General features: G+C 33.9%; 1 protein-coding gene across 2 annotated transcripts in view; it reads right to left on the bottom strand.

The window, feature by feature from the left end:
- The window catches only part of LOC150100370 (putative sodium-dependent multivitamin transporter), a 156,310-nt gene that overhangs the window by 40,504 nt on the left and 98,365 nt on the right, over window positions 1-17,441 (bottom strand). For both annotated transcript variants that reach the window (XM_090402504.1, XM_090402505.1), the window contains exons 9-10: window positions 7,561-7,715; window positions 967-1,181 (exon numbers count right to left, since the gene is read on the bottom strand). In XM_090402504.1, the coding sequence (XP_090258630.1) occupies window positions 967-1,181; window positions 7,561-7,715 (370 nt within the window). The remainder of the gene's footprint in view (window positions 1-966; window positions 1,182-7,560; window positions 7,716-17,441) is intronic.

A 17,441-nucleotide genomic window follows, 5' to 3' on the forward strand; every position in this document is an offset into this window, starting at 1 on the left:
AAATTAACAGACCATTGTCAGAGACTTAAAAAAACAGTTTTTATAAGGTAGAATGCAATATATATAAAATAAATTGCACATATATATATAAAATTTATTTTACACTTTTATGATTAACCTTTTCTTCAGTGAAAGCATAATACTATTGGCGATTTAACATCACATGGCTCGTTCTATTTTGAATAAATCAGTTGTTTGCATTCTACCTGGCAAAACTGTTTTTAGGCCACTGATGATGGTCTGTTAATTTCAAACTGAAATATATGGCAGTATATTTAATAAATAATACTTTTACCTTGTGTTTCGTGCATATATTGTATAAAACTATGGCTCAAGTTTCTCTTAAAACAAGGAGTAAAACATTTCAATTTAGGCAAAACATTATTTACACAAAGCGCTAAACCAGTTGTATAGAACATAGTTTTAAAACCAATTTTAACTTAAGGATATGAGAGCTGGGTTAGAAATAAAACACTTGATCAAAGACTAGACAGTTCTGAAGAAGATTAGGAGTGGGAACAAATGACAACAGTGGCAAAATTATATTAAACATGAAGATATTAGGAAAGAACTCGATGTTGTTAACATTCAGTGTGTTACCAAACCTAATCTCTGGTGATATGGTCACTTAAACAGAATGGGAGAGAAAAGGGTAGCAATTTTTTTTGCTGCCAGAATAGCTGGAAAAGACAAGTCTAGGTGGATTGATATTGCGATGTGGCTTAGAAGACAGAAATATAATATCTGATCATACTGGAGTCGACAGATAACAGACTAATTTGGAGGAAAAGTTGTTGATAGGATGTTAGTAACGATCTCAGTTTTTCATATAGCACTACTGTTAAGAATTTTATGATAGTTATATAGTAATTTGTAACTGATTAACTATTTCAGTAACAGTCAAAAAACACATAAGAATGTTCAAAATTCTGAATTATACTAAGAACAAATTTTAAGATTACTCACTGTTCAGTTGCTTTAATTGTTTCGTTAGTATATGAATCGGGTTTTGAAATAGAGTTTGTGATATTTGATAATAAATTCTTGAGTGCTGCAGATGAATTAGTTGGACATCCTTCATCTGATAGAGGAAGTTTAGGATTTTGCACTCCAGATGCAGTAGCTCCAAATCCTATCCAAAAACAAATAATCAATGCAGCAAAAAGTCCACACAGAGCTCCCTGGGAAAGAAATAGTGGTATAAAGGATTAACAAAAAAGAGTATTCATATAAATTTACATAACATAAAATCTTAAAAGACATAAAAATAATTGATCTATAAAACAGAAGTGGCTATGAATTATCTAATTTCAGTACTTCTGTAGATATAAATAATCATTTTTTAAATATGCCTCTCCAGCTCGGGCAGTATTGACTCTTTGGCTGGAAAGAGCTGAATCTGAAACCTGTTTAGAAAATTCACCACAACAATAAATTGAAAAGACAGTTCATTGAACAACAATTAACTGAAAACACAATTTAGTGAATAACAACCAATCAAATAAGCACTTCATCCAGCAATAAATGATAAAACATCTGGCAATACATAATTTGTCAAAAATCTACAATTTATTGATATCTAAAATCACTGAAGAAAGTAATTTAAAAAAAATGAAGTGAAAGGAAATTTCGTCAAAATAGTGACTGAATGAGATCTTCAGCACTTTAACCTCCCAACCGGTCATGTCTATAGACGTCCAGCTAACTCTGGATACAATTCTGTAACACCCATTGAATAACATGGATAAGAAGTGCAATTTGGTCTCACTATTTCATCCACCTTGGCTGGTAGGGAGGTTAAACTACTGAATGTATTATCAACTGATGCAGGTCACTTTTTTAATTAAGTGTGAATTAATTTTTCAAAAACCTTTTATTATCTCGTACTCATTTTTTTTAATTGCAAAGTATTTTGGTTTGCTTATAACTAGCAACTCACTACCAACATGTGTCTGTTCTCTAATCAATGCCAAACCAAAAACTCTTCTGTTTTGGAAAACTTTTGAAAAAAATAATTTAACAATTCCTCTGGATTATTTAGAATTAACAACTGTGTCAACCAAAACTGTGGATGTAAAGATATGTAATAAGTTACAACAAATTAATAAGTGACAATAACTGACACTGGGTTTAATTGGTTGTGATAATATAGATAGTCGACCAACTAGTTTCACCAGATATGCTAATGGCTTTTGAAGAGCAAAAAATTGCAATAAGTGGTAAACATGAACCATTACATTACATAACTGAAACTTGTAGGAACCGTTACACAAAAGTAAAAAACAGAAACAGATGAAGTGTGGAAGATGGAATGGGTCAGTCATTGTTCGGTAGGTATCCATGATAGTTGGCAGAAAAGTTAAGGTCTGACATATTGAAAGATTTAATAAGTGATTTCCAAATATCACATAAAATCATTCCATGGTTTCTGCTGATGGTGAGCGGATAGCCATTGTAAACTCTTAGATGTTGCAGACACTGAAGTTGTCTTCTATAAGGCACAGAGCTCTTGCACCTTTCAGTATTGTGGAATGTGGGAGAAGTGGAAAGCTAGGCTGAGCTGCCTTCTCTGTTGTTATTAACATCTCCAATATGCTCTTGTGCCTAATTTCCAAACTTTTAGATGTTTACCCTATGTAAGCAAGACCATAAGAACAGGGAATATTGTAAATCTAGGATGTTTATTGTGGTCCTTAGGTGAACATAATAGAGCTTGTAAAGTCACAGTAGGCTTGAAAGCCACTGTTAAGTCATTAGATTCCAGGAGATTGGCGATTTTGAGAGAAAGTCTACTGGTATAAGGGATGCAAATTGAGGCTCTATAGAATGTCAGGAAGTTGTTGAGCAGGAGTAGAGAATAGTATTCTTTGTACCATTTTCTCAGAATATCCATTGCTTATCAATAATTGGAGAAGAGAATGTAATTCTTCTTTTAGTATTTCTTCATCTCTCGTGATAGAGATTGCCCTTTTTTCAGCATATGTATAATACCTAATTTTTGTGATATATGGTGCAATGAAGAGAAATGTAGGTAATGACAAGTATGAGTGGGCTTACAATATATGCTAAGAGAGAGGCCTTTTTTTTTTTTAAATTAAAAAGTATCTACATACTTATAATAAATAAGTATTTTTATATAACAAATTTACAATTGTCCAATTATAATGGTTTTAGTTTCCTATTTCCTATGTATAATAATACTCAAATAATGTGGGCAACACTTTTCCTGATTTAGAAGAAAACCAAACAGCATTCCTTGTTATTTAGTTTTCTCCTCCTCAGGAAAATAGGTGGAGGAGGGGAAAAACAAATAGCAAGTCATACTGTCCTCCAATCAGTTATGCTAATGTTAAAAATACATATAAAATGATTGCAATGGTTTTTAATTCTTATTTCAGCATTAACCTTTAAGATGTCATTAAAGTTTGATTTCTGACAAAACCAATAATGGATTTTTGTTGTGATTTCATGTAGCTGAGTTTCTTGCTGCCCTTGCACCAAATCAGTCACGTGTCAGCCATTGGTGCAATCAGTTGTGGAGTAAGAAGTGATTTCTAATGTTTTGATCCCATGCAACTACTTATGCAAGTATTTTTTGAGTGATTTTTTTTTTCAGTTTTGTACTTTTATACATATTTCTTGTTCTGGTTACAATGATTACATTTGTTGACAACACATGTAACATGTCCAAGATCAAAGGATCGTAAAATAAGGTCAAAGTGTGAAAAATGTCTAAGTTTTGGTTGCAATGAGCATTCTTCAGTAAGATGCAATAATTATATGGAAAATTAAGACTGAATAAAAATGTTAATAATTAATATAAAATAAAGCAATATTAATGATTTGTTTATTTCATTTTACTCACCATAATCAATCTTATAACAAATAAAAACATTTCGTGATAAATCTGCTATAGCTTTGAAGTTAAAGGAAAAATCATTCTAAAATGAGATCCTAAAAACCTACTAGTAAAAAAAGTATTACAATTATATACAGGGTGTCCCATAAATTTTTAAATCTTTCAATAATTCATAACAATCAGAAAAACTGGTATGTCAGAGTGCAGTTTGAATGAAAGTGACTTGTAAGGAGGAGAATTTTTTTTGGCAAAGAAAAAAAATTTTAGTTCTAATTTTCAGCAATAGAGGATACTATATCACATGCCTCATTTGTGAAATGCATGCAAATGAGAGTCCTATAAAATGCAGGGTGTACCACTGGAAGCTAGTAATGTGTGTGCAGATTTCCAGTTGTTGGTGCGAATAGAAATGTTTCTTGCTGTGATGCTGACATTGGTGGATAATGCACTGTTAGTGAAGTTGTTTTACCAAAGTGGGGAATTGTCAGTGGAAGCTTTACAAAAGTTTCAAAGAAAAGAATGGAGAAAGGTCGAGCTCCTATCACTCCTGCTGCATCCCTTTGGATATTACAGAATGATCCAAGGAGGGAAAGGGGTAAGAATAAGAACAACTACTCCAGCCCTGTTAAATTTCCCAAAGTCCAATAAGAAAGAAGTGGATATCTATCTGGTAAAGTTCTTATATCTGCAAAAGTATGTTTCTTAAGACACAAAAACCTGATATTATGGCATAGCATAAGTTTTCATATAGTTTTTTGTTTAATTTTCCTGTGGAATCCTTGTACATTCAATAAGGTAATGCAGAAAGGAGATGCTATGATTAATGAAGTGTCACTGGTAAGTGACAAAAATCTTTAACATTTAGAATTTGGATGAACTTGATGAGGTCTTCAATCTGTGAAGGAGCAATGATGTAGCCTGCTTCTTGTAAACTATTTTCACACTTTCTATTATTTCAATTTCATGCCTATTGTTCTTGATTTTGAAGCTAGTTATTTTCTTTTCATGCAGATGATAATCATATTGAGAAAACTTTGAATTAGTGGGAGCCAGAAACAGAAGTAATACCAAGGTTGAAGGAATGCAGAAATCATATTTCCATATACAAGTAGTCAAAAGATGTCATAAATTATTACTAAAATACTCTTGATTAGAGAAAGACGTTTGAAAGTTTTTTCACTTGGTTATATTATAAATTAAAGATGCCAAGAAATTATATTCTTGGTTTAATCCTTTATCTAAGTGTAAATAAAATTTTATGCATGAAGTAACATCACGATTGGTCTACTTGTATATACATGATGACTTCATATTAATTGCATTAGTATCCCAGAATGCAACACAAATATCTTTACAAACATATATAATGCTATGCATTATGGAAAGGGCCACAACCTAGACCTGTTCAACCTTTATTGAGGTCTCATAGTTAACAGCCAACACAGAACTGATAGCAAGGTTGAAGTAATAGAAGTCATATTTCGATATACAAGTAGTCAAAAGGTGTCACAATTTGAGATTAATTTAATTTTAATTTGAGACAGATGTTGAAAGTTTTTTCACTTGGCTATACTATAAATTAAAACAGAAGAATGCAATAATGACATTAAAATCAAATAAAAAAATTGAAAAGACTCGTGACATTAAGAGCATAGGGTGCGGAGACTTAGTCATTGTTAGTAGATCGCATTTTATAGTTTTTTGCGAAATTGAGTTCTGCTAAACATAGTGAATTTATAAACATTTTCCAAATGTCTTTTAATATCATGCCTTGATATTGAGATTGTCTCCTGTCCTGAGTACCACTGCAGTTTCTACATCTGAAATCTTCTTCAATGTACGGCATGGAGCTGTTGTCCCAATCGATGGAATGGTTCAAAATCAAGAAATGGTGGGCTAATCCTGAGGTGTCTGTTCTGTTGTTGCTGACATCTCCTATATGTTCTTTTTTTTTCGGATTTCTAGGCTTCATGATGTTTGGCCTATAGTTCAGTCCACGGGAACATGGGATGTTATATATATATACCTACGTACTTGTAGAAGGTGATGCAGTCCTTAGGAGATCTTAGCATGTGCCGTGTAGTTAAAATAGGTTTGAAGGCAACCCTGATGTTGAAAGACTTCATGATTTTTGCTATTTTCATTGAGACTGAGCTGGCATAAGGTATGACGATGTGTTACTGTGTCACTTGAGGTTGTCGCTGTGGACTGTTTCTGTAGGGAATCTTTTAAATGATTTGTGGGTAAACCATTTTTGGATGGAGTTTTGGATATGAGTGAGAGCTCATCAAACAGATCTTTTTCTTCCATGATGATATTTGTTGCCCTGTTTTTGAGCATATGTATGATGCTAAGTTTATGTGCATAGTGATGAGTAGATTTAAAAGAAAGTTGAAAGATTAAAAAGTATCAACATATCAAATACAGATATACGTTATATCCACAATACAGATGTATTGTGGATATAATGACTTGAAAAAGTTGTTTTTTGGTAGCCCATTAGTTTTAAGCCATGAACACATGACTGTATGTGTAGAGGAATTCCAACATAAGCATGCACATTACTGTTTTTTAATTCAATTCCTGTTGTTACTGATGATGTCTTATGATACATAAAACAAAATATTTGCATAATAAAAAAAGTGATTTATTGTGGCATATGTGTTACTTTATAGTTACTTAATACATTGTGTTCATTCTTTAGATGAACTTCTACAGAATGAATTGCAAGATATACGTCAACTTCCTCTCTGTGTATTTTGTCCACTTGTGCACTATACTCTGAATTTTTCTCCCACCCATTATCACCTCAAACCTTAGCTTTCAATTCTTGCAGAACAGTTCCAACACTGTAATATACAGCTCATAATCTTTTCAGCCCAAGCTTTTCCAGATTTAACTGTAAACCATAATCCTCTGCCCACAATACCAATCTATTCAAATTATCTAGCAGGATCTCTAATTTTTCCTCAAATCTTTCCCTCAAATCGTTCTCAATATTATTAATATAAGTTATACAGCAGTAGTTCAAGCACTGATCTCTGCAACACCTGCCTTCTGTTTGATTCTATTTCAATCAGTAACCGGAAAAGGGACATGTCCATTTTTGCCAACTTTAGAAGACCAATCAAAAACTGTCTAAGTTGATTTGTTGCCAATTTTTCATTTTCATTTGAATAATTTTCAAGAACCTAATATCTTTATAATCTATTGCTCTCAAAATCTGTGGTATTGTTCAAATTTAATCAGTAGTAAGAGATCTCAATGTAGCCATTTTTGGAGGAAAAAATAAATAAAAAAAGAACGCATCCCTTTTTTGTTACTGATTGGCATACTACTCTTTGAAATCTATCCATCAACCACTTTCTTATATAAGTCACCAGCTTCATATCCATTTCCATTGGCTCTAATTTATGTAAAATAAATCATTGCAATAACCTGTAAAATGCCTTCACAAATCCGTGCCATGTATAAATTTGTGTGTGTGTGTGTTTTGTCAGAAGGCACATGTAGATAGACTTGAAAATCATATTATATGATGATAACTAATAAAGCAATAGTAAAATAACATTAAAAAATCTCAAAATTATTAGTACCAAGAGGTATGTCATATAAATTTGGCTATTAGTATATTCATTATTTAGAAATTAATATTCCACATGTATATAATTAAACTATAAAATACCAACATTTTTACACACCTTTTGATTTGCCCTTAGTGTTAGCATACCCAAAGAAAAGAGCCCAAGTACTGGTCCACCAACAACACCAAAAATGGTAAGTGAGGCTTGCAAAACTCCTCCCATCTTTTCAGCTAGGTATGCAAGCAGGATACAGAGACCACCAAAAACTGAAGCTGTAATAAAAAAAAAGTTCATTTAAATAATTAATATTCATAAAAAGCACGAATCATATGTCATCAGTAGAGTGCCATTTCAGTTGTCTATGAGAGAAAATGTTTACAGATTTTAAATTCTCCTTCATATTTATTACAATGGATTATCAGCTAAATATTCTCTCAATCAACTGTTTGTTCCTTAAGTAGAATGTTGAGGTTATTAAATAATTAGTATAATGAATAGGTAGATTAATGGTGGCATTGACAACACTCCATATAACACACACACACACACACAATCTGCAGGAATTCTGGTTTACTACCATTGTATAACAGTAGCCAGAACTGTGAACTTCGTAAGTAAAGTAAGTAAGTTTCTATCATGTTCAATGATAGAAATTTACTTACTTTACTTTGTTTAATCCTCCCTCTTCTACCTTTGAACGGTGTTGAGGTTATTCTTAGACTTTGCAATCGCAACTGTATCGAGGATAAGGTGGTTAGCCCTATGCCTCCTGGTGTGTCCTATGTCTGTAGATGCGTGTGTTCACGGGGCAGGTTTACATGTTGTGGGAAACAAAAAACCTGAGTTTCCGAGTGAAAAAGAACCCTACCTCCATATGAGACAGACCGCTAACTCACCTTTCATCGAAAGATGATAGGTGAGTTAGCGGTGAAGTTCCTCACTTCACTGATGGGAATTGAACCCAGATCTTTCCGACCAAAGGGCTTCGTCTATATCGACTGAGCAATGGAGGCTTTAACATGACAGAAATTAGTTATTAATCCATACCTTAAACATTTCATACATTTGTTCTGATAACAAATTTATAAGATTATGATGTTTCCATTGTAAAGTTATACTAATTAGCAAAAAATTGTTGGTAATATGATAAAATAACATCCAGGATGTTGTCAATACGCCATGCAAATACTTATCAAAATATCAATTGTTTAAGGACAATCAATAATTACCGTATATGTCGGCTTATAAGACGACTCTCAAATACTACAGAAAACCCCCTTGAAATCATGGGTCGTCTTATACGGCAAGTATAAAAAGGGAAGCTTAATTTCTTGAACGAACATTTAGGTAGTTATAATACATCGTTATATAAGAAAATAGGCAGTGTTTATAAACAAATCAGATTAATTTTTTCTTACATAAATTTATTTAAAATATTACAATAGATGTAAGTCTTAAAAAACAAATAATAATTATTAACCTCAATTTTCATGTTAATTTTCTTCATCATCTGTTGAAAACAGTTGATGCAGGAAATGTACAGAAATGTGAAGACAAGTGTTCGGACCTGTTTGGGACAGACAGAAAGTTTTCAAGTAACAGTTGGCTTTCATCAAGGGTCAGCATTAAGTCCGTTTCTGTTTAATAATGTGATGGAGGTGGTAACAGAGGAGGTGAGAGAAGATGTGCCTTGGACAATGTTGTATGTAGATGACATCTTGTTGTGTGTAGATTCAAGAGAAGAAGCGGGAACTAAACTGGAAAGATGGAGAAAAGTACTGGAAGAGAGGTATGAGACTGAGCAGAAGTAAGACAGAGTATATGTGTTGCGCAGTCAGCAGCGGCCAGGAGACAGATCTGGAGCTGGAAGGAAATGTCATCAGGAAGGTGAGAGACCTTAGATACTTAGGTTCAACAGTGGAAGAAGATGGAGGAGCTGAGAAGGAAGTGGGATGCAGGATACAAGCGGGTTGGAGGAACTGGAGGGAGATGGATGGAGTGTTATGTGATAAGAGGGTGCCGATCAATCTGAAAGGCAAAATTTATAGGACAGTAGTGAGGCCAGCTATGACATATGCTATAGAAACTGTAGCCCTGAGGAAAAATAACATCAGCAGGATGGAAGTAGCAGAGATGAGAATGCTTAGGTGGATGTGCGGTGTGACCAGAAAAGATCGTCTGAGAAATGACTATGTCAGGGGAACAGTGAAAGTTACGAACTTAGGAGCAAAAATACAGGAGGCAAGGTTGAGATGGTTTGGTCATGTGATGAGGAGGGAGGATGAATATGTGGGAAGAAGGGTCATGCAGATGGATGTGCAAGGAACGCGGAAGCGTGGGCGGCCAAAGAAGAGATGGAGGGAGCTGGTAGAAGATTGAAGATGAAGAACTTGGATGTGGTGACAGCCCAAGACAGGAAGGTGTGGAGGAGACTCATTACAAACAGTGACCCCACTTAAGTGGGAGAAGCTGCAGAAGAAGAAGAAGAAGATCTGTTGAAAACAGTTCTTCAGATTCATTGTTTAATGATCATCATATGGATCCCAGTTCAAATCTGGTGAATCGAACTGGTGAATGGATTTCACCAGTTCGAATTTGATGAATGATTTCGTTTTCATCGTCATCAGTGTCCACAACAATCTTCTGTACCATCTATTAGATTAGATTAGATATATCACACTTTTTAAATGACTTTATTACAGTCTCTACTTTTACTTTATTCCATGCTTTGATCACAAAATTGCACAACATATCAAGTGATGCAGCGTGCATAGATGCACCGTTTGTAAATGATTTTTCACCAGTCAACATCCAATTATTCCACTCTTCTTGCATGTGATCTTTAAATGGTTTGTTCAAGGAGACGTCTAGTGGTTGCAATATAGAAGTATAACAGCAATTTTTGTGTTATTTTTTTCTAGAAGATTTTTAGTATTCTCAGTTAAATGACTAAGAAACATATCCCATACTAATAAACTACGTTTCCAGATTATACAGCCTGGTCGAGTGTTCCACACGTTTTTTATCCATAATTTCACACCATTTTCATTCATCCATCCTTTTTTGTGAAAATGTACAAAAACACCTGAAGGAAATTTTATCTTGGATTTAGTTTTACGTTTAAAGATTATCATTGGTTTTCTTGGTTCATTTTAACTTGGTTCTATCAGCCAAACACGACAACTCAACCGTAAACCTTGTTTTTTCATGACCTGTACTTCGAACTAGCACACTCTTACTACCTTCGGACTCCACTGTTTTATTGTTTATCAAATCAAAGCTCATAGGAGTTGCATCCATATTTCTAATATTTGACAATAGAAATTTATGTTCTTGTCTCAACTGAATAATAAATTTATGAAAACTGGTAAGTTTGTGGTAGTTCAAGATCTTCTGGTAGTTTTTGAGCAATTTTCGTTTTTTGTCGTATTATCAGATTTTGTCTGTTCATAAAATGATTACACTATCCTGAAGTAGCCTGAAATTCTATACTTTCATCCGGATTCAATCTTAGCCATTTTAGTACATATGCTCTAATCACATTTCTTGTAACAAGATAACCATTCATTTTCCAGTTGCAGCCATTGGGTGATCCCTGTTCTCATCACACTTTTTTTTCTGGCAATTTTTTAAAAATATCTTCTTTTCTTCCTCCGTTCTCTTACCATCTTCTCGGTTATGTCAAACTTTCTTGCAGCAGCACAGTTATTAGTTTGCTTTGCCATTTCAATTACCCTTATTTTAAATTGAGCTTCATACTTTCTTGGTTTTGTTGCTGGTTCCACGATTTTAAATGATCTCATCTCATCTTCCTTTTAAATGATAACAATTTTAATAATCCTAAAATTTAAAAAAAATGTAAAATTAATAATTAATTAAAATTGGGGCTAATCACTTTTAATTAGGGTAATTTGCATAAATAATAAACGATTACACCATCCTGAAGTAGCTTGAAATTCTATACTTTCATCTGGATTCAATCTTGACCATTTTAGTGCATATGCTCTAATCATATTTCTTGTAACAAGATAACCATTCTGCCTTTGTTCAAATACCCATTCTGCAAAGTGATTTTCAAGTTGCGGCCATCGGGTGATCCCCGTTCTCGTTGCACTTTTTTTTTTCTGGCAATTTTTTAAAAAATATCTTCTTTCTTCCTCCATTCTCTTACCATCTTCTCAGTTATGTCAAACTTTCTTGCAGCAGCACAGTTAATAGTTTGCTTTGCCATTTCAATTACCCTTATTTTAAAATCGAGCTTCATACTTTCTTGGTTTTGTTGCTGGTTCCATGATTTTAAATGATCTCATCTTCCTTTTAAATGATAACAATTTTAATAATCCTAAAATTAAAAAAAAATGCAAAATTAATAATTAATTAAAATTGGGGCTAATCACTTTTAATTAGGGTAATTTGCATAAATACTAAATCTATGCTATGCAAAAAAATAATGGATATGCATAGATATAAGAAATAACGGATATAACAATAATACCTAACATAGCATTAATACAAGAAAGAACAAATTGGGAGATCGTCTTATACAAACTGACATAAGCTTAAAACTTAAAAATAGCCTAAAATTTAGGCCTTGTTTTATATGCCGACATATACGGTAATTTTTTTTGAGCTAATTGTAATGGTTTTGTTTTAGATTTAGTAACTCAAAAAGTGTTTTTATGAACTGTAATCAGAAATATGTACAGATCCATAAAGAACATGTCTATCTGATATTTTACATGTCCATATGTAAAATATCAGATAAATTTGTATTCAATTTCAGTTTCTGGGAACTGATCATAGAATTAATGGATCCATATTTAGTAACTTGGTTGTGAGTGAATGGAAGTGATAAGATGTTACAACTACAATATTTTGCCAGAAACCATCTAATTATCCAAATAGTCTATTTAATTAAAAAAAATAATGAAATAATATTTTAATGTGGAACATGTACCATGAGCAAGTCCAACAATAAAAATGTTGCCAAACTGGGCAGCTAGAGGTAGTATGTATAATTTGCAACTTACATTCTGTGGTAAGTTGCAAATGCTACTCCAGTGTGGATATTTGAAAGAGTATGCTGGTGGTCGATGCATTATCTTCCAAATTATTAATATTATTGACAACAATATTAACCTGTTCAATGTCACCTTTGCATACTCTCTTATTCCATTAGTATCTATCCCACAGCTTGGAAATTAGCTCTCTCTCTCTCACACACAACCCATTCCTAGGAAGAGTGACAAATATTTACTGCCACACTACTGCAATTTTTCTCACCTCAATTCTCTCTGAAGTAATGAAGAGAAGAAACATTAACACTCAACTTCTCTACTACTTTAAAGGCTTTTAACTAATACATGACTGCCACTATGGATTCTACCTTTGCTGATTAACAGGGAATCTATTTACTTACATCACCCATCTTTGGCTAAATGCCATGTAAAAATGTGCAGAATCGCAAGTATTTGCTCTTGATAACTCCAAGGCTTTTGACCAGTTCTAGCAAAGGTCTGTTAAGTAAGCACTCATCATTCAAGTCTATACCCTGATCTCTGCAAATGAGTTGCAGCTTCCAGAATGGACACAGGCACACCTGCATGCACACACGTTACATGTGACGGTGGATAATTCCTTATCTTCTAACTTTGTGACTAATGTTAGAGTTCCATAGGGCTCTTATCTCACCTGCTCTCTTCCACAGCTATATATCAATAACTTACTCTAGCTGACTGCCAGTCTGATACAGTTTTGATGACAGCATGCTGCACTTTTCCTCATCATTCAAAAAACATTGCACTACCCAACCACCATAATATTTAGAACATTAACCTTTACTGTTCTAAATTTGATCTCCAAACAAGGGTTCAGAAACTGTCAATTTCAATGTTAGCAAAACACAATCCTACCTTATATACAAAAAAAACAAAAAAAAACGCTCATTTACTTTCTAACAACGTCCAAATCTCTAAACAAGATGAGATTTCTCTTCTTGGGATTACCCTATCATCAATCTCTGTCTCTCTTGGCATAAACATCTTATAATTATTGCATCCTCAGCATAAAAAAAAAATTAATAATCATCAACCTATACTATATGGGGATCATCATCATATTAAAAAAAAAAACAGAGTGTGGCTCTCCATGACAGTCATGTATCATGCGATTTTTTAAAACATTCTAAATATAAAAGGACTCCATGGATTAGATTGCATCAACAACACCTTTGGTCGAAAAATATGGTTTCAATTCCATCTAGGATATGCACCTTTATAATGGCTTTGAACTGATGATAAGTTAGCCACTCTAATATGAACGTGGAAAGGTTTCCTTCTGAAGAAACTTGGGATTTTTGTTTAAAAAGATAAACAAGCCAGCATGTGAATATGCAGGTAGGAATAATTGTCTCATCATGACATTAAGTGCATAAGTGGCAATTAACTGGCCATGAAGGCAACTGAGCCTAACAGGTTAAGAAGGTGAAGTATAATTATAAAAAAATAAATGTATGAACAATCTCTAACATGTATCATTAATTTCTATTTTCTACAAGTTATTTTTTCTGTTCAGTACTATATGGGATGCATTCTGAATTTTTGCAGATTTTCTAATTCAGTAACTGTCTAGCATTAAGAAATACCTCATATCAATTGTAATTCCCTCTTTCTGATAAATTATGAATTGATTTTCTGAAGGGTAGATCATGCCTCAGTAACTTGTTCATGGTTTATAATACAGATGATGACTGAATTGGATAATGGGTTTATAGTGATACTGCTGGATTTTGCAAAGGCCTTTGACAGGATGCCACATGGAATTCTAATCAGTAAAATGTAGCACATGGGGATGGATATAGGGTTGTTGAGATAGATAGATAGGAGGGGGTTGATGGAGAGATATCAGAGAGTAGTTTATTCAGGAGTAGAGTCCAAAAGAAGGCCTGTGCCTAGTGGTGTGCCACAGGGTTCTGTTCTTGGACCACTGCTATTTAATTTATTCATTAATGATATAGGAAAGGATCTGAGAGGAACTGTTCAGTTGTCTGTCGATGATGCAAAGATGGGTAGAGCTATAGTGAATACACATGATGTCAAAATTTTGCAGGATGATTTGGATAGATTGCTAGACTGGACTAAGGATGGATGTCAGTTTAATGTGGCAAAGTGTAAGGTTATGTATTTTGGAGTGAAAAGATTATCAGCAGTATACCACATTGGTGGAACTGTACTCCAGGAAATTGATGAAGCCAAAGACTTAGGAATGTTGGTGGATAGGGAGTTGGAGTTTAGGGGGGCACAGAGCAAAAGTGACTAAATCAGCTCATCAGATCACTTGGTTACTGAAGAATACTTTGATGAGCAGAGACAAGCAGGTTATTGGGTTATTGTTCCTCTTTATCGAGCCTTGATAAGATCCCATCTTGACTACTGTGTGCAGATCTGGGTGCCAGGGTTTCTTGGTGATGGGGAGGAGGTAGAGAGGATCTACAGGTAAGTGAATAAGATGGTAGCTGGTGTATGGAATGAACCTTATAAGAACTGGTTGAAGATTTGTGGGTTACAGAAATTGATTGGTAGGCAGAAAAGGGGGGTGATATGATTGAGACATTCAAATTACCGAGAGGTTTTTACAAGATTAATTCAGAGGAAATTTTTCAGGACAAGTGTGGTAGTTGGAGAACTGGGGGTCATCCATGGAAACTGAGCAAGAGTGTAGTTAGCAAGGGTGTTAGAACTAGTTTTTTACTTGGAGAGTGGTGAAAGAGTGGAATAATGCTGCATTTTACTGATTAGAATTCCATGTGGCATCCTGTCAAAGGCCTTTTCCAGAGTCTGTTGTGGGTGCCATGACTGCGAATGAGTTCAAAGCAAAGTATGATAGATACTGTGCGAATGCTGAATAGTTCTTGGCATGATGTTTAGGGCCTCCCTCAATGAGTCTAAGGACTCCTTGGAGTTCCCCGTAATAATAATAATAATTAGATCTTTTTATCTAAACTATAAAAATCTTAGAGTATCAAATACATAAGTTTCTGTGGTTTAGTAGTTCTGTGCAAGGAAGGCAATGGGAAACCACCTTGCTCATAGTCACTTCTCTAGTATGGTAGCTTACTGCCCCTACCATCCGTATGGATGAAAGGAAATCATTCCATTCCAGCAATTCTGTAGACAACTTCCAGTATTGAGAACACGTTTTAAGATAATGAGTTTAATAAAATATAACCCTACAAGTTTCATAAATAATCAGACTTACATCATCAGGAGTATTAGCAAAAGGTGTACTGAGAAAAGACTAGAAACATTTAATTACACATATTAGATGTTATCAGAACTTCATAATTGGTACATATAAATAAATAACCAAAATAAAAATGTTAAATTAATCACTGTATACGTGTTGGAACAATGCTAGTTGCTGCTGTCACATTCTGCAGCACTGCATATGTCATAACCTAGGTCCGCAACAGTTAACTTTTAATGAAAGCAGACCAAACTTTGTGTAGGATTTGGTCTGCTTTCATTAAAAATTTAACTGCTGCAGACCTAGGATACCACACACATGATGCTACAGAATGTGACAGCAGTAGTAACTAGCATTGTTCAAACAAGTATAAAGTAATTAATTTAACATTTTTATTCTGATTATTAATTTATATGTACTGATTGTGAAGTTCTGATAACATGTAATAAGTGTAATTAATTGTGTCTAGTCTCTTTTCCATACAACGTTTGCTAATATCCCAGAAGATGTAAGTCTGACAATTTACGAAACTTGTAGGGTTATATTTTATTAAACTCATTATTTATCTTAAAACACGGGGTCTCAATACCAGAAGGTTTGTGTACCATAATTGTTAATAAAGCTAGCTTTCTCAAGATAATTTTTTACTAATAGATTAACTTGAGAAAAAGAAAGATGAACTGTGAATTTCAAGAAGAAATTTCACCACTTATTTTACTTGATACTGGCTCACCTATCTTCAATAAGGAAATTGCTGAGCCAGTAACAAGAGACTTAACTGTTGTTACATATATGATCTAAGGACACCTTGTGTAACCAAGGGGATAGAATGCCAGAGAAAGACTGGTAAATGTTCAGTTCTAGTCACTGACTAGAGGAATAAAGGAATTTTTTACAGGACGTTCTTCAGCCAGTTTCTGAATTGGTCAATTTTTGATACAAGAAAGTAGAATTTTTCTCCAAGAAACTTAGGTTTTTAACCTGGCACCACAAAAATCAACCATAAACTCATGCTATTACATGCAATAACATGAGCATTAGGGTTTAGGACCATGAGAGAGAAGCAACTGCTTCCTATATACTCTTCTGAAAGTGGTGATTCATTGATAGCTCAACATCAAACAAGAGTGTTTCTCTAGGATTTCTCCCCTTTAATTCTGCAGTTAACATATGTCTGCCTATGTCATCATCATCAAATTCCTGACATATACCTTCGTGGGATGTACAGGATATTATGATAGTACTACATGAAAAAGTTACATCATTACGAACTTCCTATTGACATTTTTCTTCCAAATTAATCTGTTATCTCTCAACACCCCAATATTATTAGATCTTATATTTCTGTCTTTTAAGGCACTTTTCACTCTATCAATCAATTAACCTAAATCTTGGCGTTTTCTTTACCTTTGATGCTTCTTATACTGATATGCCAATCTTGAATTCTGCTGATGTTGAGTCGGAATTTGTTCCAGTAGCTGACTTTTGACTGTTCACTGCCACTAAATTTGTAGCAGCAGAATGACAAATAATAAAAGAGGGATGCAACAATATAGTTTTATTGCTTCCACCTTCCCTTGCTGTTTTGTCAGATTTGAAGTGAATATGTGTTATCCACATTTCAACCAATTGCTTGTTGTTTATTGACTTTTATTATTGAAGGTTTCCCTTCCTTCAACCAAGGCTCAGTATATCTTCAGAAGTTAGACAAAGTATGTCGTAAGTTAACCCCAGTATTTATATATTTACTAGCC

Source organism: Typopeltis vanoorti, chromosome 13 (assembly GCF_054136105.1).
Source record: "Typopeltis vanoorti isolate ZY-2024b chromosome 13, IOZ_Tvanoo_1.0, whole genome shotgun sequence".
NCBI lineage: Eukaryota > Metazoa > Arthropoda > Arachnida > Uropygi > Thelyphonidae > Typopeltis > Typopeltis vanoorti.